Here is a 23,786-nt window from a genome sequence, read left to right as displayed (position 1 = left end):
TTTGTCTTTATTTTTTTCCTAAATTGATTTAGCCACAAAATTAAGTTTTGACAAATAAATTAATATATAAAAATAAGTGACATTTAGAGGTAATATTTATGTATATTATGCATTCCATAACATACATTGTTTTTTACTAATACAAAAATATATATTGTAAGTCAAATTTATAATTATTTATAAATATATAGAATATAATATTTGAAATCAATTGATATAATTTATTAATGTAAAAAGTTTTTTTTATTAATAACAACCATTAAATCATTAGAAAAATTTAATTTTTATAAAAACTAACTTTTAAATATGTCCATGAATGAGTGTGTATAAAACTTTTTTTATTATGAAATACATCACAATTAAACTCATAATATTTTTATAAAAAAATAAATAGCATTTAATACTGTTTATCAAATGAATGACATATTTTTCTTCAATTCACCCCATTATACTCCTTCTTTTATTTAGCTATAGTTCCAACGAATGTATTCACGATTACTCCTATATAAAGCCTTTTTCACACAATGTCATTGCAAATAAACAAATACATCGAACATGGAAACACTTAAGAAATATTTCATTGTAACTCTTTTTGTTATTTTGGTCTTCTGATATGTCTTTGGCAAGGGGAAAGAAGAGTGAGAATGAAAAGATTACCTACATAGTACATGTTTCCAAATCGATAATGCCAACAAGCTTCGATCATCATTTAATATGGTACAAATCAATTCTTAAGTCGATATCTAAGTCAGCGGAAATGCTCTACACCTATGATAATGCCATTCATGGATTTTCCACAAGTTTAACAGTCGAAGAAGTTCGGTTATTAAAAAGCCAAACTGGGGTTCTAAAAAGTACAAACTTTTCACAACTCGAACACCAAAGTTTCTTGGACTCGATAAAATTGCTGCTATGTTCCCCACGACAAACAATAGTAGTGATGTAATTGTGGGAGACTTAGACTCGGGTGTATGGAAGTCTTAGACTCAACTCAAAAACTTTATACCATTAAGATTATGGGTCATTCTCCTTATATAACCAATATAGCCTCCATTTCTAGTCAATGTGGGACTAACCACTCATAATTGAAATCCAACAATGTGTTTCATATGACATGATTCCAAAAAACTATCAGGAAAGATTGTGTTATGTGATCGAATTGATAGGGCTCTAAAAGGAGATATTGTGAAATCTGATGGTGGTCTGGGTATGGTGTTGGCCAACGCTGACACCGATGGAGAGGAACCAATGGCAGATGCCCATATTTTGCCAGCAATTGCTGTAGGCTTCAAAGCTGGGGAAGCAATCAAGAAATACTTGTTTTCTGATCCAAAACCGACAGGTACAATTGTGTTTCAGGGGACAAAGGTCGGGGTTGCACCATCACCTGTTGTTGCACAATTCAGTTCACGAGGCCATAATTCTATAAACCCACAAATATTGAAGCCTGATTTTATTGCACCAGGTGTAAGCATCTTAGCAGCTTATACGAGGAATAAGAGTCCCATCTGTCAAGATCTTGGTTGAACCAGAGGTGTTAAGTTTTAAAAAAAATGAGAAAAAATCATACACAATTACCTTTACCACATCAGGTTCAAAAAGCGCTCAAAGTTTTGCAAGTTTGGAATGGTCTAATGGCAAAACTATTGTTAGAAGTCCTATTGCATTTAGTTGGAATGTAACGAGAAAGCTCCAAGAATGATTAAGTCGGATGGTTTTATAATAATACAATAGGTTATAATTTTTTTTAAAGATGTATTTCTGTATATGGAGTTTAAAGAAAGATGTTTAGGGTAAAAAGTTTGACTTATCTATATTTATCTTATTATCTAATAAACATTTGAGATTTATTCCATCAGAAATAACTCTAAAAATACTTTCTACTCGGTTCTTACACCAAAACCCTAGCTCTCAACAATCTCTGATTTAATGTTTTTGTAAAAATAAAATAATAAATTAGTAAAATATTAATTATTAAAGTAAAGGAAACATTGAAGGAGGCAATCAATATATATACATATAATGGTAAGATTCCACAAATGTCAATGATTCGAGCAATTAGCTGCGCCTGCATTATACACAAAACAAATAGTATATTTGGAACAAAAGAATGGAAATGGATATGAAAGCACGAGTTTTACGATAAGATTAAATATTGATCCTATTATAATATAATTAGATGGTTGAAATTTAACAGTTTCAATCTCTCATTGTAAAATTTCTATTCATTTAATATACTCATTTGAAAGAAAAATGATGTATAATTTGTTTGTCAACCATAATATTGCACTTCTTATTGTTTAAATATGATGATGTTTCTTATATTAGTATTTTGAGGAAAATTTGGAATACGTATTAACCGCAGTTAACTTACATTCTGTTTTCTAATTTCTAATTTGCTTGTGCCCTTCGTGCAGGACTCCTTTGTCTGTTAGGGAGAATAAAAGAACCACCTCTAGAGGGTGTTCATCTTATAAAGGTAAAAAAATTATTTTGCATTTTAAACTATGGAGAGATTTTTTTTTTAATAACCCTTATTTCAAAAAAATTATCATTATAAAAATATAATAAACGATCTCTAATTTTTTTTTTTAATCTATGATGAATTAATAACAATTTAGATGTTATTATTTATATTTCAGTTGATAGACCAAATAAGAGAGTTGTAGTTTAATAACTATATGGAAGGTCTACCCTAATATATATATTTGAGTTTTGCCATCATCTAACGAAGTGCAATAAGTTTTTTCTTCATATTTTAATAATATTCAATCCCAACTCAATTACAAATAAAAATACATATTTTTATATTTATTGATGATAATAGTTAAGTTCATTCAATTTTATGAATTTCATGTAAAAAATAATATTTACTATATGTCCCTAATTTTATTGATCATCTTCTCGCGATTTTTTGGAATAATAACAATAAATGTGGAACAATTTTTGGAGTGTGCTCCTCAGAAATGTTTTTTTTTTTTTTATTTTTTTTTTTATCATGGGGCATGCCCCTCATAATATTGAAAATAAGTTATTTATTTATTTATTTATGATTAACATTTTCTTATATTTGAGTTCATAAGTGTAGATATTTTTTTTATTGTTTATAATTAAGTATGATGTAATTTTTTTTTAATAATAATTACATCATTCAATTTAGTCAATAATTTAATGTTGTAATAGTTATATAAACTTAATGAAATGTAAAATAATTATAATTATAATGTTATAGCATTTAATATTTTTCATTTAGTTATAAATATCATTTAAGATTAATATTGCTTAAGTCAAATCTATAACTATTTAATATATAGAATATAATATTTTAGTCCAAAAAAAAATAGCATTTAATTTTGTTTTTTAAATGAATGACATCTTTTTCTGCAATGCTCCCCGTTGTATCCTCTTTTCTTTGGCAATAGTTCCAAAGTACTTCTATAAAGAAATACAAATAAAAAAAGTTATATATTTGAACTAATTTTTTAATTAAATATATCAATATTTTAACTATAATTTTTTATTTTAGAGGGAGTATGTGTTTAGGATTACTCCTATATAAAGCGAAGTTCTTCTTCTACATTTTCACACAATCTCATTGAAAATAAACAAATACATTAGCATGAAAACACTTAAGAAATATTTCATTGTAACTCTTTTTGTTATTCTTGTTGCCTGTGATATATCTTTGGCAAGAACAAAGAATAGTGAGAATGAGAAGATTACTTACATAGTACATGTTTCCAAACCGAGAATGCCAACAATCTTCAATCACCATTCAATATGGTACCAATCAATTCTTAAGTCGATATCTAACTCAGCAGAAATGCTCTACACCTATGATAATGCAATTCATGGTTTTTCGGCGAGTTTGACAATTGAAGAAGTCCAGTTACTAAAGAGCCAAACCGGGGTTCTAAAGGTGACAATGGATAAAAATTACAAACTTCTCACAACTCGAACCCCAAAGTTCCTTGGGCTCGATAAAATTGCTAATATGTTCCCCACGACAACCATCAGTAGTGATGTAATTGTGGGACTCTTAGACACAGGTGTATGGCCAGAGAGCAAGAGCTTCGACGATACTGGATATGGGCCAATCCCGAGCAGTTGGAAAGGCAAATGTGAAACTGGTACCAATTTTAATACCTCAAATTGTAATAAGAAATTGATTGGTGCCAGGTTCTATTCAAAGGGCGTGAAGGCCTCTATGGTTTCGATCGATGAAACCAAAGAGTCTCTATCGCCACGAGACGATGATGGCCATGGAACCCACACAGCGAGCACAGCTGCAGGATCTCCTGTGGAAAATGCAAGTCTTTTCGGCTATGCCAACGGAACTGCACGTGGTATGGCAATCGGTGCTAGAGTTGCTGTTTATAAAGTTTGCTGGAAAGACACCTGTAGCGTTTCTGATATACTAGCTGCAATGGATCAGGCCATTGCTGATCAAGTCAATATTCTTTCCTTGTCTCTTGGAGGTGAAGCAATTGATTACATAGAAGACAACATCGCAATCGGAGCCTTTGCAGCAATGGAGCATGGCATTCTAGTCTCTTGCGCCGCAGGAAATTCTGGTCCTACTTCTTTGAGTGTCACCAATGTAGCACCATGGATTACTACTGTTGGAGCTGGCACACTCGATCGAGATTTCCCTGCATACGTCAATCTGGGAAATGGAAAAAATTACTCAGGTGTGTCGCTTTATAAAGGAAGTTCTTTGCCTCATACTGTGCCATTCATATATGCAGGAAATGCAAGTAGTGATGAAGGAGGAGGTCAAGGGCTATGTTTTCCATACAGCTTGGCACCAGAAAAAGTAGCAGGAAAAATCGTGTTGTGTGATCGTGGAGAAATTTCTAGGGCACAGAAAGGAAACACAGTGAAATCTGCTGGTGGTTTGGGTATGGTGTTGGCCAATGTTGGTACTGGAGAGGAACCAACTGCAGATGTCCATGTTTTGCCAGCAATTTCTGTGGGATTCACAGTTGGAGAAGCGATCAAGAAATACTTGTTTTCTAATCCAAAACCGACAGGTACAATTGTGGTTCAGGGCACAAAAATCGGGATTGAGCCGTCACCTGTTGTTGCACAATTCAGTTCACGAGGCCCCAATTCTATAAACCCACAAATATTGAAGCCTGATTTGATTGCACCGGGTGTAAGTATCTTAGCAGCTTATACTAGGAATAAGAGTCCCACTAGTTTGGATTCAGATCCTAGACGCGTTGATTTCAACATTATCTCAGGCACATCCATGGCATGCCCTCACGTGAGTGGACTAGCGGCTTTGATCAAGTCGGTTCATCCAGACTGGAGCCCAGCCGCCATTCGATCTGCATTGATGACAACTGCTTATACAAATTACAAGAACGGTATGACATTATTGGATAGTGCTAACAATAAGCCAGCAACGCCATTTGATTTTGGGGCTGGACACGTCGATCCTGTTCTTGCGTTAAATCCTGGCCTTGTCTATGATTTAACAGTGGATGACTATTTGTACTTCCTTTGTGCATTGAACTATACAGCTGATGATATTGAAACTATGGCAAGAAGAAAGTATACATGTGACCCAAAGAAAAATTACAGCTTAACAAATCTTAATTATCCTTCCTTTGGTGTGGTCTTTGAGATTGGGAATGGTGTAAAGGAGATTAAACACATGCGAACTCTTACCAATGTGGGTGCTGCAGGAACTTACAAGGTATCAATTAAGTCAGATGCCCCGTCTGTCAAGATCTCAGTTGAACCAAAAGTGATAAGTTTCAAAAAAAATGAGAAAAAATCATACATAATTACATTTACCACATCAAGTTCAAAAAGTGCTCAAAGTTTTGGAAGTTTGGAATGGTCTAATGGCAAAACTATTGTTAGAAGTCCTATTGCATTTAGTTGGAATTTACGGCGAAAAGTCCAAGAATGATTAAGTTGTATGATTATATAATAAATAATATATTAGAATTTAAAATTTATGCATATGGAGTTTAATTAAAAATGTTTTGGGAAAAAGTTTGACTTGATGCGTATTTATCTTGTTATTTTCTCAACCTACCAAATTGTTTAACAATATCTATTACTTGCTCATAAAAAAAATCTATTACTTACTAAATATAAATAATAAACCATTTTTAACTAAATAAATAGATAATTTAGTTTCAACTAAATATATAAAATTTATAAACACCATACGATATAATGATACTTATCTATATAAAAAAGAAAAAACTATAATGAAAAAATGAATTTTCATCCGGTTATTTTATTTTACTTTCTACTCCTAAATATAATATTATAAGTTAAGATTCAATAATATAAATTTATACTATCCAAAAGTTAAAACCTAATAAAAAATAAAAAATTTGAAAGTTGAATTAATATTCATCTAATAAATACAAATTTATATTTGAGAGACGTTAATTGCCTCGGGCTTGGCTGCAACTTACAAAGACCACTTGTGTGGGTGGTGTGGTCGGAAAGATTTTTTTTTTTTTTTTTTACTAACAGAGAGATGTTTTATTTAAGGAACTAGAGAAACTTTATTTCCAATAGAAAGAACAAATAACAATTAGATATTAGCAACAATAGAAAATATTAAAAGTCTCTATTTTTTTCAACGTGACCATATCCAATAATAAATCTTATCCATTCATTATACATTAAAATTAAATTATTTATTAATATATCTAATAAAAGTCTTCGAATATATAGTTTAATAATAAGAGTTGAGACATCAAAGACTAAAAGAAATTAATATATTTAATGCTAAGTATCGTAAAAATAAATTCAATATTAAATGAATGATTATCTATGTCAAAAATAAATAAACAAATAAACAAATAAATAAATGAAAAATTATCTATCGTTGATTTTTTGTTGGGTTTTTGTAGTGATCAGTCTATATAATTAATTTCGAGTGAAGATTTATTTTAATTCGTGACAAAAATCACATAACTCAATTTAATTTTTAAAAAAAGTAGAAATAATTCTAAATTTTTTGAAAAAAATAAATTAAAGACAATTTGATTCTCTTAAAAAAAATAAACAATTTGGTCTCTACAAATAAAAAATATTCCTAAATAACTTCTTCTTCATTGAATTAATTATTTTTTAATTATTTTTCTTCTTTAGCATTCAAGTAACCATCATCTACAAAAATATATAATTGTAACTATAAATTAAGTAACATATATTTTACCTTTAATTCACAATTGATAATATTTTTTTATGTTATCTATATTTTCTACAGTTGCGAATTTTTTAGATTTTCTATATAGAAATTAGTGTCGTTGATATTTTTTAATCGTATACTTTTGTAATTGTGAATCATTTTGAAAAATTAGGACATGCTATGTTTTTTTAGAAATGCATGCCAAGTATCATTGATATTTCATTGAATTTTTTCTTTTTTTTTTTGCAATTGAATTGCTTTGTATGAATGCTATAATATTAAAAGAATAATAATATATGATATATAATATATTAAAGTTTATTTGAATTGTTTTATGAATGCTAGAAAATAAAAAGAATAAAAATATATGATATATAATATATTAAAGTTTGTTTGAATGTTTTATGTGTTATAAGAACTGTATTGTATTTTTTTATAATTATTTTCGAGGAATAAATTTTCTTTTTGTATTTAATATTTAAACTCAATTGTTTATTTTTTGATGTAAATATATTAAAATTTTCTTTTATTTTTTTAAAACTAAATTAGATGTTCTAATTTTCTGCATAGACTAAAATGAGTTTATACTCAATTATTACCTATGAAATAAAGTGACACTCATTTGTAGAGTACATTGAATTGAGTTCCATTGAATTTAATAAAATTTATTATTAAACAATTTAAATTGTTAAATTTTTTTATTTCAATTGAATCAAAATCTTATAATATTTTTTGCAAAACTCGAATAAAATCAATTTTGATGAGCGAGTTAATTAGTCATAAAGATGAAACAATTCTTTATTTATTTTTTAAAAAAGTAATTGAATGGCTTTTATTCACACAAAAGTCTAACACCTAAAATATAAATTACAATATATACTTGAAATTTTAGCACCAAAAAGAAACTATTAAATCCTTAAACTATAAATTACAATACTTGAAGTGTTAGAGAGGAAGAAGATATTAACTATGTTAATGTCATATTGACGAAAAGAACTACATACATCAACAAATATAAATTTTTTAACAAGTAAAAAAAAAAGGCTTGTATATAATAAATAAAGAAGTCCCACCTAATACTAGCACACACGATGCGCGAGTTAAAAGAGAAAACATAAGAATTACAAACACAAGTCTTCGAATATGAGCAATATAGAGTACAAACTCATTAAATACATAAATAAATAAAAATAAAAAATAAAAAACAATAACATTCATCACAAAAAAGATATAACCCGACACTAACGCCCAAAGAACATTAAACCAACATGTGGAGATATGTCTCAAATCAAATAACTAGTGTTAGTTATGATTAAGTGTTAGTTATAATTGAATTTGGTCAATTTAATTATAGGAAAGGTAGTTAGAGTTACTTAAGGTAATGTGCCTTTAAACACTATAAATAACAGAAGGTGTTGTAGAATGTCATAGCTGGAAAACTGAAAGTTAGAGAGAGGCATAAGCAATTCATGATTCATAGGAAATCAAAGAAGAAAGATCAAGGGAGAAAAAGAAAGATTGAGTGAAAATGTTAGTATTATTGGTTCATAAACAGTGATAGATATTAGGAGATCAATCTTGAGAATGCCTTAATCTTGTAAAGTTCAATCATTAATAGTGGATTAATATTGTTTGTTTGCCCGTGACGTATGTCTCATCAATTAAGACCGAACACGTAAATATGTGTGTTATTCTTCTCATATCTTTCTTTAATTCTCGTTTACATTGATTGAAAAAACTGGTTTTTTTCTTTCAAAACTACAAAAAACGGATAACGATAATCAGTATATGTTTTTTGGTTATCAGACCATTTTATGTTTTCAGTAGAAAATCAAGAACGTTCTGATTTTCTAGTTCTTCTGGTATTTCAGTTATGTTCAAGAACGTTCTCCGTTTTCAACAGAAACGCAAAACGTTCTCCGTTTTCGTTTTTTCTCTACAATTATTTGTTTTCTGTTTTGTTGGTTAATTCTTGTTGCAGATCCCAATATTGTTTTAACAATTGGCGCCGTCTGTGGGGAAGGGAGCAACAATTGTTGGAACCACAAAGAATGATAATTATGCTGAAAATCTGAATGTAATCAGATAAAGAACTGACAAGAAATGATCAAATGGAAATAAGCATAGGTTCGATTCAAGATCAAAATATGTCTTGAGATGTTCCTAAAGAGCAAAGGCTATGAATGAATTATTTTGATATTGAGTCAAAGTGGAGAATTGTGAAGATATGCCTCAAATATGCTATTTTCGGTAAAGAGTAAAGTTGAGGCAATGTCAGCAAGGACAATGATAGATTTATTTTGATATTGAGTCAAGGTGGAGAATTGTGGAGATATGCCTCAAATCAAATAACTAGTGTTAGTTATGATTAAGTGTTGGTTATAACTGAATTTGGTCAATTTAGTTATGAAAAATGTAGTTAGAGTTAGTTAAGCTAATGTGCCTTTAAACACTATAAATAACAGAAGGTGTTGTAGAATGTCATGGCTGGAAAACTGAGAGTTAGAGAGAAGCATAAGCAATTCGTGATTCATAGGAAATCAGAGAAGAAATATCAAATAAGAAAAAGAAAGATTGAGTGAAAATGCTAGTATTGTTGGTTCATAAACAATGATAGATGCTAGGAGATCAATCTTGAAAAGACCTTAATCTTGTAAAATTCAATCATTAATAGGTGATTAATCTTGCTTTCTTGTCCGTGACACATGTCTCATCAATTGAGACCGAACACGTAAATTTGGATGTTATTATTCTCTTATCTTTCTTTAATTCTCGTTTACATTGATTGAAAAAATTGATTTTTTTTTAAAACTGCAGAAAACAGAGAACGATAATCGGTCTCCGTTTTCTGGTTTTCAGAACATTCTCAGTTTTCAGCAGAAAACCAATAACGTTCTGGTTTTTTCTGGTATTTCAGTTCTGTTCAATAATATTCTCCGTTTTCGTTTTTTCTCTGTAATTGTTTGCTTTCTATTTTGTTGGTTAATTCTTATTACAGATTTCAATATTGTTTTACCACAACAAACTCAAGGAGTCCAATGAATTAGTCCATCATTGAATAAGCTTCACATAAGCTCTTTTATCTTAAGTACCACCAAGACAAAAGCATAATAAGTTCCAATCCCATGCCACTTTAAAACTCTTGTTGAATTGCAAATCTTGTAATTCCTGGCATGCTAAATAGTCCATACATACGACATCCAAACCACAATGAACCTTTCGCAAACTAACTTTCCACCTCACATTAAACAATAAAATATCAAGGCATGATGAGAAAATTGATTAGGCAGCATAACAAGAATATCTAACCATTGAAGAACCAGATGCCACACCCTACCAAAAAAAGGACTATTAAGAATAAGTGTGAAGATGTCTCTACACACCTGTGGTTCCCTGCACACAAATATCATTTGCGGGTAATACACCATGCCAAACCAAGTAAGATTTAGAAGGAATTCTACCACCCAAAAGCCTTAAAAGAAAAAACGAAACTTTTAAACGAGTCTTCCTTTTCCAAGTTATACCATCAAACTAATAGAAATAGGTCGCATACTACATCCTCAACACCTTGTAAGCTCCCTTAACAGTGTAAATGCCATCTTGTTCTTTCATTCAAAGCCATCTATTTCTCTTATTATCCTGCAAAATAATATTACACACACAAGAGGTACTTTGCGATTACAAATTCTCCTCCTACTAAAACAAGACCCGACTCAAACTCCACCCCTGCCATCTACACCTACACCTATCCCACACCTAACCTTCTCTGCTACAGTAACATCCTCTAGAGCAAAGCTATATAATCCCCTAAAATTATAAACATAGAACCACCTCACCAACCCTCAGATCGGTTCTCCCATCCATGACATTTCTCTCCAAATTATTAAGAAACCAAACTACCTTGGTCCCCCTTCCCATATTACACAAAGCCTAGAATCGATTTATTCCTAACCCAATCTCCTCCCTCACCGACCCCCACCCATATTTATGAGCCAACACCTTATACCATAACCCCCTCAATTAGACTTAAGCCTCCGATACTATTTTTCTAATAATGCATAATTAGAGTCACATAATTCGCACACCCAGCTCCCATCTCCCGCTCAAGCCAAACTCTATTCCAAACGAACTAATTTTTTGGGTTTCCACAATTAAAAAGGTAGACTAAAATGTAGTTTGGTCCGCTTATTTTATTAAATTCATAATTTTGTCCCCCTATTCCCCCCACAATTTTAGTCCTCTATATTTAAAACTATTGACGCTTAGTCTCTTTCTTTAATTTGCTAATATAACAACCATATTTAAGTGATTGTACATGATAATTTTTCTTTAAAATTAAATTTCAAACTATGGTATATAAATTAGTTAAACGATCGACACATCATTAAATTAAAATGTAAAAGAGAAGACCTGATAATAATTTAAAAAAATAAAAGATTAAAATAAAAAGAACCAAGAATTGTTAAAATGAGCAAATTTGCCCTTGAATATTTATAATATTCTTTAACTTCATTTATTCCTTCATCACTATTTTTATCCATTCAAAATTCACATTTCACAAAATCACTATAACTTATTCATCATAGCTCATAATTATTCAAAACTTATATCATTCCCTCATAATTTGTACCCCATCAGTTCTCTCTTCACATTGTGGTTAAAGTGATCCAAGAAGGTAGATTTATTGTTCTGTTTTTGGGTTCGTAAATTTTTTCAAAATTTAGGAATTTTACATAAATTCAGTTCACTTACATTGTAACATTAGGTGAACTGAATTCACACATTGTAAAATTATAAAAAATCTCAATTAGTACATGAATTAAGTTCACATAAACGTAAGTAATTAATGGAGTTCACATAAGAATGAAAATGAAAATGAAGATTAAAAGAGGTTAGAATTTTGAAGATGAAGATGAATGAATGAAATTAGAGTAAAAAAATTCAAGAAATAGATAAGGATATTTTGGATGACTTGTTTTTAAAAAAAATAGAGGTGGATGTAGTAAAGTGAGCGGTAGGTAGCATTTTTATAAAATGAGAGGACTAATAGTGTATTTTAATAAAAAAGAAGTGGGAGGGTATTTATCAAATGGATCTTTCCAAAAGAGATACAGCTAATATCACTCACTCGTCTCGTTCTGCAGAGGATTGAGATAGCTTCCCTGGTAAATAGACCTCCGGTGCTGTTTTCGGAGGAGTCTCCAAAAACAGTCTTAACTCTACATTCACCATTAAATAAAAGAGGATTTCTATGAAATAAAAGCAAAACAAAGGAACAACTATGATTTATCTCGCTGGTTACACCACCACTGCCGTCGGAATCAATAATCGGGTACCAATTTCTTTGACATCAATTATACCAAACAGCACGGTTTTGTCACGCTACGTCGTCGTATTTAAGTTCAGTAGCTCCTCTGAACCAGTTTGGACAGATTATCCCATAGAGAACGCTTACGAGCTTTTAGGAATATCAGAAACAAGCTCATTGGTTGAGATCAAAGCGTCGTTTCGCAAATTGGCGAAAGAAACTCACCCTGACCTCGCTGATTCAAGGAACGATTCCACTGCGTCTCGACGATTCGTTCAAATCCTTGCTGCTTATGAGGTTCGTGCAAATCGTTCTCTAGTTTATGATTATTGTTATTGACGGTTATAGCCTCAGAAACATCGTTGTGGCGGCAACTTTATTCTTCGAGCAAAGTTTTTGAGATAGCTTAAATTATAAATATCACTTAGCACAAATACACGAAGTTTTTCATATAGAAGAATCAAGAATGCATCTAAAATCATGTTTAGGGGGTAAATTTATATTGGAGTTGATTATTGTTATTCTGTTCAAGGATAAACGTGTTTAGTTAGTTCTTAAACACATAAATATTGTCAAATTGAAACAATGAGTTCTAACTTCAAAGAAGCTCCTCTTGATATTAATAGCAATAACTATGTAAAAAGCAGTCTATTGACTCCGAAGGATATTCCAAACCAGGAATGGAGCAGTGTTAAATCTCGAGGGAGAGCTTTGCTGTCTTTTGTGGTCCTACCTAGCTTGAGGGATAATATCCGGTTTAAACAAAAGAAATGGATATTCCATATCGAATAGTTCGATCGGATGAAAAAGCTGATAGTAAATTTGCTCAATTTCTGTCTGTTTGATCTTAGGTTGTATGTAATGCCAAGTTTGAATGCATAACTTAATTTTTCATAAATTTTGAATTGCCGTTCTGGTGTTCATACTGCTTGCATTGATGGTTGGATAGGAACATGTGTTCAGTTTGTAGTTGGATAAATGTGACTATATGTTGAAGTCTTTCCATTTTGGATGTCGTATTTAAGGTTTTGATTGGAACCTAACTTATCTGTAATACACCTCCACACGCCTAGTAATATTGGACTTAGTGTGTTGATAATGCGTGGATAATATGGTGGGCTAAATACCATTTAGCATTTAGGTTTTGAACTGGTGAAACTCATCCTTACAAACTGACTTGTTAGTTGTTGGACAAACGACTATATGTGGAAGTCTTTCCATTTTGGATGTCGTATTTAAGGTTTTGAATTGAACCTAACTCATCTTTAATACACCCCCTCATGCCTAGTAATATTGGACTTAGTGTGTTGATAATGTGTCGATAATAATATGCCTTTTTCTATTAAAAAAATGTGTGGATAATATGGTGGGTGAGTCACCATCTTAGGTTTTGAGTTTACCTAACTCACCTACAAACCGACTTGTAAGGGGAGGAGTGCCCCATCTTTATAAACTATTTTCAGATGTTATATCTTTTCAGTGTGAGATTTGGGTCTAATATCATACATGGTCTTAAACATGTTTAGTTGACATGGTTTTTTCTGCTGATTTATTGGATATACTCATCCTATTAGCAAGATAACCACATGCTTCATGACTTTAACTGCTGGAAATCTTTCAGGCCATGATATGGGGTCTTCGTGGGTCACCAGAATGATATTTTTCTTTGCTTTTCAGGGAATATTGAATTAACAGAATAATTCATATGTTGCAGATTCTTTCAGATTCTCGGAAGAGAGCCCATTATGACATGTACTTATATTCTCAGAAAAAGCTTATGCAGAAGCGTTCTGAACAGGGTTCAAAATTGCGCATTTACGAATCACAGGCTACGGCATTCAAGGAGATGGAAGTTGTTGAATGGTTAAGGTGGTACAGATTAGCTATAAGTGATATTTTGTCAGAGAAGAAGGTGGTGGTTGGAACAGGATATTTTGATATTCTTGAGAGAGATTTTTATTCTGCCATTCATGCAGCATACTATGGTCCCGAAATTGATTCTATCCCCATGGAGCTTCTTCCTGACTGTTTTGAGGCTGAGGAGAGGTCCTCTTATGAAACTCCTGAGGTTTTACACTTGGTTTCAGGCCGTGATCTTTTTGGGATGGTTTGCCTAGTCAACAAGACTCCAGAGATATCATCTACTGAAAGTGAAAAGTTAACTTCTTATAGATCCTTCCATTCAGGCCTTTGTCAATCTATAACGGATGTTAACATTCACAGGCATGTACAAATGCCAGATGATTTTGGAACTCAACAAGGTCACAGCTCTAAAATTTCAAGCAATGTATCAGATGCGTATAGAGATCTAGAATTGCATGTTTCCGGAAAATTAGTTGCTACGGCATCTAGGGTCCTACCCAGATGTTGTTCTGGTGTGATGCAAAAAGAAGATGATGAAGATCACATTCACGTGTTCCTTAATTCAGATGAAGATCCTAGACATATCAGTAGTAGCTTTTCAAGAAATTTATTTGCAAATAGCACAGTTGGAAGCAAAATGCATTTGGGAACCATATCTGGACTTGGGAGCAGTCCAGACGAAGGATGTTGTTATGTCTACAACAGTAGTCGTGAAAAGACCCATGTGATTATGAAACATCGAACATTGTTGGTATGCAAAGTTGATATCCCACAATCCTGTTGGTTTTATACTTGGAACATAAAATGGGTTTTACTTTTGCACAAGTACCAAGTTTTTTATTTTTTGTATTTTAAATATTAAAAAAAGACATGGTATAGGTTCCAGGATCTTGCTAGAAATTTAGTATCATGGATAACTTAGTAAAGCTAGAGGCTTACAGTTATAGTGTTAATTTTGATAAATTTTCAGGTGAAGCATATGCACTGGTATCATGTGGGTGAGAAAGTTTCAGTTTGCGAGTGTAGATGCACGAGAGCATGTTTACCACCAAGCAAGTAAAGCTCTAGCATCTTTCTATTACTGATGTTTGAATTAGCACAACAATCTCTTTGGTATTCATTAGTGCATATGCGATCACACTTTCTGCTCTGAGAAAAGGATGTTTGTTTTAACATCATAACCTTTCCCAGTAAAATAAGTAAACCAATCTTGTGTTGATATTTTTCTGTTAGAACATGCTGTGGTGCTAATAGGCATATCAATCCTCTCTTCCAATGTTTGCTGGTTTGTTTATTAAGTGTAGATTTTATTGGGCAATAAATGTTCTATAAGCTGGAAGTGATTTGGTCATTGGATTGATTTATTTTGTCATGTTCAACTTTTAATTATCTGGAAATGGTGTTATTATACCTTCTTGGGTGAAAGAACCGTGAAATGATGGAGTAATATTGTAGATTTACTGCTTGAAACTCTTTTTCTCCATAGTCTAGTATTAATAACTGCAAAAATAAACTTTACAGTATTCTTAAAAATTTATGTGCAAATTTTATGATACTGCTAATTGTTATCTATGCAGATCAACGTGGTTCTAATATAACTGCTTGCAATCCTTTTTAATAATATTAACCCCTTAGTTATACAGATTTTGGCTATTTGAGCCTCGTTGTGGCTTTCATGACATAGGGGGTTGGTATGTTGAAACATATGGCAAAGATAAGAAGGGTCGTACTATACTATCGCAAAGGTTCTGGGATGGATTGGATTATAGCGAGCAAGCTGAAAAGTAAGTACTTAAAAAGTTATATCTGTTGTCGTTTTTACACTTCATTAAGAACTACTAAATGGAACCAGCAGAAGTTTTTCTGTTAAAATGTATGTCATTGAATGATTAATATAGAATGATATATAATGATACTATGGACTTCGGATAACTGTAACATTCTAAGAAATGAAATTCGCATATAGTCAGTATTTTATTTGATTTTCTTGAAAATATTGGAATCCTTTTACATGCATTTTGGCTCGGTGAAACTGCCCACAGCCGCATTTCATATATTTCTTAATCAAATTATTTGATTGGCCCTTAGCTTTGTTTACTGAATTCTGAAGCTTATTCGACTAATTTGCCCTCAGTCCGTGGGAACCAAATTTCTCATCTTCCAACCCCATTGGTTTCATCATAGGCATTATGTCCCAAGTCCCAATGACCCGACCCACGTACTTGTGTATGGAGTGTACTGACTATCAATTTTACAATCTGCAGAAGACTTCATCCAGCAATGTATCTGTTTGCTCTTGCATATCGAACACTTGATCTTGAATATGCCAAAACAAGCAAGAAAACATTTAGGAAAGCCGTTGGAGCACATATGTTCCGAATTCTTCACTGGTGCAGGAAACTTGCTAAATAGGTAATATATCTATTAGCCTTATGCACTGTCAATAAATTTATTGAGCCATTGCCAGCCCAATTTGGACAGATCAACAGATTTTCTTTTACAAAATTTTGTGATTGTAGAAGATTTCCCTGTATATTTACAACCACACAACGACTCTTGGGAGTGATACTCTAAAAGTACCTAAAGGAAAACTCATCAGAGGCCTCACTTAGTCTTATCTACTTAGTTGGAGAAAATTCATCTTTTGATCTTCCTGGTGCTGTGATCTATTGGCCAAATACTGAACTCAATTGGTCAAGGACTAGCTGCTGGTGCTGCTATAATACTCAAGAAACCAATGCCTTGCCTGAGCCTAGTTGCACGGCGTTGATTTTGTCAAAAATGCTCTCTGTAGCTACTTACCTCAGCATTGTTATGAAAGACTGAATTTCAGACAAGAGGTCACTAATCCTGCTGAAAGGATTCTGAGGTTTACTATGGGAAGAAATTTAGACTTTTTTTTTGTTCATAATGGACGAATAAATTCTCTTTCTGCTGTTTTTCAAAGAACCCCAACAGAATCTTTGTCGATATATATATATATGGGGTTGTATATGTGTACCATACCTTTGCAGAAGCCTAAATGCCCCCAAAACAAAATTCTTTATTTTGGCAAGTATTATGAAAACCGGTGGTTTCACTGCACAAATGTCCTGCTTGTGTAGACTTTAGTCCTAACACGTATATGGAACTTGCATTGCATATTGCATGTCTACCTGTGTATCTATAATCCGTCTATATAGTGGATCATCTTTTTTTTTTCCTATATGTCATATAATTTTGTTATTGATCCATGTGATCTTTTGTTGTGTTTCTTCACTATCTATTTCAGGAGTTGTTTTGCTTTTACATTGATTGCGTTGAATGGTTTTCTTAACTAATAGAATAAAGCTTTGGCCATAGAGTTACAAGTTGTAACAAATGATAAACTGCTTTTACTATATGAAATCATGTGTGCCTTCTTTTTGTCCTTTACTTGAGCAGATCCTCCCATTTGCAGTACTGGCCTCCTGCTAATGCTCGATAAAACCTATCTCTACAGTAGACTGGCCTTCCATCAGCAGCCTCCGCAGCAGCAGCTGCAAGATCGTCGTCAGCTCTCACCTCTTCAGGCAATTTAAGCAACTCCTCTTTTCTACAACACATTAAAAGTTTCAATGACATGGTGGAAGTACTCTGGAACATATTGCAGGATCTTGTCTTTCCTTACCTTAGGTTGAACTTTGTGTTGACCTTGGCAACTTGGGCGGTTGATTTATTTTCTTCTGTGGTAAAGGTGGAATGAAAAAAGTTCTCGACTGGTGTAGCAAAGATAAATAGCATAACTCCAGTAACAAGTAATGCTCCAGTCCCAACTAGCGTTTGCTTCAGTAGTCTAACGACTGGTTTAACCTGGAGACATGGAATATATGTGAATCATGCAGCAAGAAACAAGTTTAGCATATTGCTCTTCTATCCTGCATCCTAATTTTTCAGCTTAATGAGTTTATGCAATGCTATATTTTTTGAGGTGTCTAGTACCTTGTAAGAGCCCAACAATCTATCACGAGCTAGGATCTGCAAAGAAAACTAAGATCTCAGTTACAGTGCCCAAAATTAGAGAAATGAAGTATGTCGTTGGTTATTTTAGAATAGTAGTTTTTATTTGTTACATTTCAACAACACTTTATGTGCCTAAAAAACTACATTTTATTCCATATATCCTTCATATTCACTAATTTTGAATAGACTGCTTGTTGCTAACCTATTGTTTGTTCGTCTGTGGGCTGTTTCATCCGATCTGTCTCAATTAGCCGTTACCAATGGCCTTGTCTTTTGCTAAAAAGACCAGTAATTGATTTTTTGTCCAAGTACCTAGTTCCAACATGCTAGCAACATCTAACATCAACAATTTCTTTATTTATTATCCATCTTTTATGGTCAAATATCCTGCTGTTGATGGAGCTAATTTTTGTCAGAATACAATATATGTATCTTATGGCCCATTGAATTTACACCTTGAATATGGTTTTACGCAGGTGAAATCTTCAGAGAGACTTTTGTTCTGTTCACTTTTAAGTAAAAGAGAGTTATGAGACTAACCTCGGGCGGCTTGACCCACATCTGTCCATCATACCAGCCACTTTCTTCATAAGGAATGACTGCAGACAGGAGTCTATCACCAACATAGCTCCACCCCTGCATTTTAATTCAATTTTTGTCTTAACCATGCTGTTTTATAAGTGGGAAGTTGTAATCATAGCTCAGCACTTGATTATATCAGGCATAGTTAGTGTGCACAGAGAATAGATTATATTCAGTTGAATAACATATTAGACACTATTAGAGATGTAGTTAGTTACTAATTTGTGAATGCCTATTAATAGAATTGATGTAATCACTGTATTCACCTTTTTTTTATTTGTATTATTTTACTTATCAATATAACACAGTTGTAGACTTTTCTCTCTTCTCCTTCTATGAATATCATGTTTTCTAACATACACCACATTCTAGCAACAACATAAAGAGTATGCGTGACTACACTACACAAGGGAGTTCCTACCGAGTTAAATGCAAAATAATTTTGAATTCACGATGTACTACACCAGGAGAAAATTGTTTTGAACTCTCAGCCTTGCTCACCCCATGCTCCCCAATCACCAGTATATGAATTGATTTTAATGTGAACAGGAAGAAAAGGATTAGAACGAACCAGATAAATCCTCAAGACGATCAAAGACACAATGAAGAGTGTTCCTGTTCCAGCAGCTAGTATAAATCTCAGAGGCTCCTGCAAGGTAACATTAACACAGTCAGACTGAAGAAAATTTTATGAGCAACATTACAAATGTTATGTTTGTGTCGTTGTGTGCAGCTCACATGTATTCTTGGGTATGCATAAACTTTTCTTGTTGCTTGCTTGATTAGATATCCCAATATATTAATAATTATACTTTTAACTTCACACTTACTCTAGAAGGATTAAAGCTTGCTGCTGAAATTGGCGCTCCAAGCACTGTGAACACTGCCAACCATAGACCTCCAAGGCGAAGGAAGAATGACCCTGGACCCAGTTCACCCCATGAATACAGCATTCCGTCCTTGAGAGATGAGTACTCATTTACCTATTAGACCATAGGTATTTCTTGGTTAGCATGAAATGATAAAAAAAGCATTTTTGAGTGTAACAATCTGGATAACTAATAATTGATTTTTGTTACTTCGAATGAACCTTTTCAGTTTGTATGTGTGTGCAGGGATCTGCAACTCACTAACTGTCATGTTTTCTAATGGTTAGGTTCTGCCATGAAATTTATACACTAATATATTATTACACTCAATTCAATCTTGATTGATGCTCATTCCTTTTTCCAATATTTTCTTTTACATATCTCTCTCTCTCTCTCTCTCTATATATATATATATATATGTTCTTTTACACCTCTCAGACCAATGGGAATATCCTATTACACCATGCAATATCATGTTTATTTCTCTCTCTCTATATATATATATATATATATATATATGTTCTTTTACACCTCTCAGACCAATGGGAATATCCTATTACACCATGCAATATCATGTTTATTTCAAGGGTCATAAAAAAATTATTTATGGTCACTTTTGCATAGTTGTCTATACACATACCGGCCTTTGCTCGAAAGGGACTTCAATTTCCAACCCAGGGTCCCAGCTACTTCCTGAAGATCCACTTGTTTCTCCATTCATCTCACCTTTTATGGCCTTAACCTTGATGGAAACCCGTTGACAAAGTTTTGAAGCTCTGAGATTTTGGATGATGAATGAGCCATGGTTGCTGCACGGTGTGGTTTGTCTTGCTCTTGGAATTACAGAGCAGTGGAAATTTAGTCTGATCATTTGCTTGTTGAATTATCAGTCAGCATATAACCAACAAAAAAGCAAGGTTGTGTTCTGGTTTAAAATCCCGGTTCAATTCTTCACTTGGAGGGGGTAGAGGAGGAGAATGAAGAAGGTTTTTTTTTTTTTTTAATTAGCTTTTGTTTTGAAGGAGTTGATATTATGCAATATACGCTCTCTGATTAACAATGATTGTTTGTAATTTGTATGTCTTCGTACCAGGACCACATAAATTATTTACGCCGAGGAGGACAAGTAAATAGCATTTGTGCATTTTCTAGATTTTTTTTAGTCCTGCCTTAGTTATGTGGACAAAAAGTTTATCGTCCACGTGTGCTTCTTATTCACCGTTCACCTGATGCGGTTATCATCTGTAGGTTTCTCAGATTATCCGAATCCAACATTTTTCGTGCACTTAAAATTATTGTGGTTTGTAACATGCGAGTGGAACTTTGCTTGAACAACGTGGATGTTGTTTCTTTGCACGCAAATTTCCATACGTTCATGTTGCCTGCACGCAGTAGGAACGAGTATAATCAATAGCTAAGCAACAACACCAGAAATCCACTTAAGTTTCTATTGTGTAACTTATCCAACAGCACTTTTTTATACATTTAATTAATAATATTTATATTGTTTTTAATATAATATCATTTATTATGTATTTATGATATTAATAATATTAATAATGGATAAATATGTAATAAAGATAATTTAGTAAAAGTGCTATTATCTCTTTTTTATTTTTTTAGTATGTATAAAATGATCAAATTACTCAATTATTTTAGAACACAAGGAATATTATTTTTTACATCACTTTACAATGAGATTTGAGTAGGTCAGTAGCCAGGGACGCTGCACAGGAATTAACAAGGTCTATATGTGTCGGATTTGACTATTTAAAGTGAGAAATCCATGAAGTGAATATATTAATGGTTGGAGTGTTCTACCGTGCACCCCATACCTAAACTTATCAGCTCATCAATCAACGTAAATGTACAATTTTGTCCTTCTATAAAATCTTTAAATTTTTTAACCACTCATTTTTTTCACTCATTTTTCAAATTTTTTAAACAAAAAAAGTAAGCGAGACTCGAATTTTTCATACCTTCGAAATAAAAATTTTCAAATTTTTGAAAGTTTAAAAATAGAAAATTTCGACTTTCCATATTTGGAAACTTTCGAAACTATTTAGAAAATTTCGAAAATTTTACAGATTTGAAAACTTTCGAAACTTTCCAGATTATTGAAATGTAATCCTTATTTCGAAAATTTAAAAGTTACGAAAATTTTCGTAAGTTTTAAATTTTCGAAATAAGGATTACATTTCAAAAATTTGAAAAGTTACGAAAGTTTCAAAATCTGGAAAAAAATTATTTCGAAAGTTTCAGAAATTTGAAAAAAAAAATTATTTTGAAAGTATGAAAAATTCAAATGCACTTTTTTTTTTTTTTTTTTATTTCACAAATTTGGAAATATTTGAAATTTATGGTGAATTCTTTAAAGTTTCGAAAGAGGGGATGAAAAAATGAATGGTAAAAAACATTGAAGATTTTATAAAAGGGCAAAGTTGTATTTTTACGTTGATTGAGGCGGTGACAGGTTTAAGTGTGGGGGTGCAAGGTAGAATACTCTAATGATTTATATTATAATCACTCATAATTTGTCATACATGCGGACAAAATTATAACCATTTATTTGAAAATTTTGCTACCCACACCCTATAAATTTTTCATAAAATTGAAATACCCAAAATGCTCTTTCACTATGTGCTTCGTTCTTAAACCCTATTTTTTTAATTTTTTTTTTTGTTAAATACCACCTGTGGTCCCTTAATTTAATTTCAGTTAACGTTTTAATCATTTATCTTTTTTTTTCTCTCAATTTGGTCCTTTATTTTAATTTTAAGTGACAATTTGATATTTTATGTTTTAAAGTGTCAACAATATTATCCTTATTTTTTGCAAAAATTCAAAAAACTCATAAAAAATTTCAAACAAAACTCATAAAACTAATTATCATCCTCAATATAATGTAATTTCATCAAATTCATAACTTAAATCTTTAAATAGACTCATATTTTCATCTCCAACAACATCAAATAAAGAATGACAAATATGAATTTATTTGAAGATTTGAGTTACGAATTTGATTAAATTTATTTTATATTACAAAATATAATTAATTTTATGGATTTTGTTTGAAAATTTTGATGAATTTTTGAATTTTTGTAAAAAAAAAAGGATAACATTGTTTACGTTTTAAAACATAAAAGATCAAATTGTCACTTAAAATTAAAATAAAGGACCAAATCGAAAAAAAAAAAAAGATAAATGACTAAAACGTTAACTGAAATTAAGTTAATGGATCACCAGTGGTATTTAGCCTTTTATTTTTATCTTTCTATCTTCATCACCATCACTCATCTCCTAATATTTCACACCCACATCACATATTTATAACCCCCACCTCATAATTAATACTCATTCATAGCTCACACCATTCACTCATAACTTATACCCCATAAGTCTCCTCTTCATATTATGGTTAAAGCCACCACCAAAGTATGCTTACTGATCTGCGTTTGAGTTCATATATTTTTCAAAATTTGAGAATTTTACGTGACCTGAGTTCATATAGGTTATGCAATTTAAGAAATTATAGGTGACCCGAGTTCACATACGTAGTTTGCGTAAATTCAATTCATGTACGGTACGTTAACTCAGATCATGTAAACAATATTTTTGAATTTTTTACATGTATAAATGGACCAATAGAAAGACAATAGTGATGAAATATATGATGGTTTGGAACTTGATTTTGACGCAACGCATGATGGTGTTGAATTAGAAATTGACGACACTATGATTGATGGGGTTGAACCTGGTATGGTGGATTTAACTGAAGTGTTTATCACCGATGTAATGTTTGATAAGCGAGATGTTTTATTGAGATGGACTAGAAATGTTAGAAAGAAAAATGGAATTGTCATTGTCATTTTTAAAATTGAAATCGCCACAAGACGATCAGGATCAAAGACAAAATTAATTATTGATTGTGAAAAAAGCGACAAATATAGATCTTGGAAGAATCATAAACTTGTGAGGAGTATTTGAACTAAAAATATGAATGTCCATTAAGATT

The 23,786-nt window shown here is 32.0% G+C and overlaps 3 protein-coding genes across 14 annotated transcripts; 2 read left to right on the top strand and 1 right to left on the bottom strand.

The window, feature by feature from the left end:
• Positions 1 to 3,600: 3,600 nt before the first annotated feature.
• On the top strand, positions 3,601 to 5,996 carry LOC101501446 (subtilisin-like protease SBT1.7). The gene has a single exon (XM_004512154.4). The coding sequence runs from the start codon at positions 3,620 to 3,622 to the stop codon at positions 5,921 to 5,923; it is 2,304 nt and encodes a 767-aa protein (XP_004512211.1). The 5' UTR covers positions 3,601 to 3,619; the 3' UTR covers positions 5,924 to 5,996.
• A 6,239-nt stretch (positions 5,997 to 12,235) lies between these two features.
• On the top strand, positions 12,236 to 19,226 carry LOC101501135 (uncharacterized). Of its 11 annotated transcripts, none has more exons than XR_012161471.1 (7): positions 12,237 to 12,773; positions 14,191 to 15,090; positions 15,310 to 15,395; positions 15,983 to 16,123; positions 16,604 to 16,751; positions 16,862 to 18,387; positions 18,797 to 19,226. XR_012161471.1 is itself a non-coding variant. In XM_027337674.2 (6 exons), the coding sequence occupies exons 1-5, from the start codon at positions 12,450 to 12,452 to the stop codon at positions 16,749 to 16,751; spliced, it is 1,599 nt and encodes a 532-aa protein (XP_027193475.1). In that variant the 5' UTR covers positions 12,237 to 12,449; the 3' UTR covers positions 18,797 to 19,226. The 11 variants fall into 11 exon arrangements, 4 of the variants coding, with proteins under 4 accessions (XP_027193476.1, XP_027193477.1, XP_027193475.1 ...); XR_012161470.1 differs by having other exon boundaries at positions 16,859 to 18,387; XR_012161473.1 differs by having other exon boundaries at positions 12,635 to 12,773; positions 14,154 to 15,090; positions 16,859 to 18,387.
• Positions 17,634 to 20,642, bottom strand: LOC101502090 (protein CONSERVED IN THE GREEN LINEAGE AND DIATOMS 27, chloroplastic). 2 transcript variants are annotated; one of them, XM_004511813.4, is made up of 7 exons: positions 20,412 to 20,642; positions 19,733 to 19,885; positions 19,474 to 19,551; positions 18,861 to 18,956; positions 18,300 to 18,335; positions 17,989 to 18,170; positions 17,634 to 17,913 (listed from the first exon to the last, which is right to left on the bottom strand). In XM_004511813.4, the coding sequence occupies exons 1-7, from the start codon at positions 20,640 to 20,642 to the stop codon at positions 17,751 to 17,753; spliced, it is 939 nt and encodes a 312-aa protein (XP_004511870.1). In that variant the 3' UTR covers positions 17,634 to 17,750. The 2 variants fall into 2 exon arrangements, with proteins under 2 accessions (XP_004511870.1, XP_027193479.1); XM_027337678.2 differs by having other exon boundaries at positions 17,699 to 17,908.
• Positions 20,643 to 23,786: the final 3,144 nt, after the last annotated feature.

This window comes from Cicer arietinum, chromosome 8 (assembly GCF_000331145.2).
Source record: "Cicer arietinum cultivar CDC Frontier isolate Library 1 chromosome 8, Cicar.CDCFrontier_v2.0, whole genome shotgun sequence".
Taxonomy (NCBI): Eukaryota; Viridiplantae; Streptophyta; class Magnoliopsida; order Fabales; family Fabaceae; genus Cicer; species Cicer arietinum.
This window is presented reverse-complemented; position numbering and strand designations above follow the sequence as displayed.

Coding starts and splice junctions, on each gene's coding strand:
- LOC101502090 (XM_004511813.4), bottom strand. CDS start 20,642: ATGATCAGACTAAATTTCCACTGCTCTGTAATTCCAAGAGCAAGACAA. Junction 19,552..19,732: donor CAAGCTTTAATCCTTCTAGA/GTAAGTGTGAAG, acceptor GTTACCTTGCAG/GAGCCTCTGAGATTTATACT. Junction 17,914..17,988: donor AACACAAAGTTCAACCTAAG/GTAAGGAAAGAC, acceptor AATGTGTTGTAG/AAAAGAGGAGTTGCTTAAAT.
- LOC101501446 (XM_004512154.4), top strand. CDS start 3,620: ATGAAAACACTTAAGAAATATTTCATTGTAACTCTTTTTGTTATTCTT.
- LOC101501135 (XM_027337674.2), top strand. CDS start 12,450: ATGATTTATCTCGCTGGTTACACCACCACTGCCGTCGGAATCAATAAT. Junction 12,774..14,190: donor AAATCCTTGCTGCTTATGAG/GTTCGTGCAAAT, acceptor CATATGTTGCAG/ATTCTTTCAGATTCTCGGAA. Junction 15,396..15,982: donor GCATGTTTACCACCAAGCAA/GTAAAGCTCTAG, acceptor TTAGTTATACAG/ATTTTGGCTATTTGAGCCTC.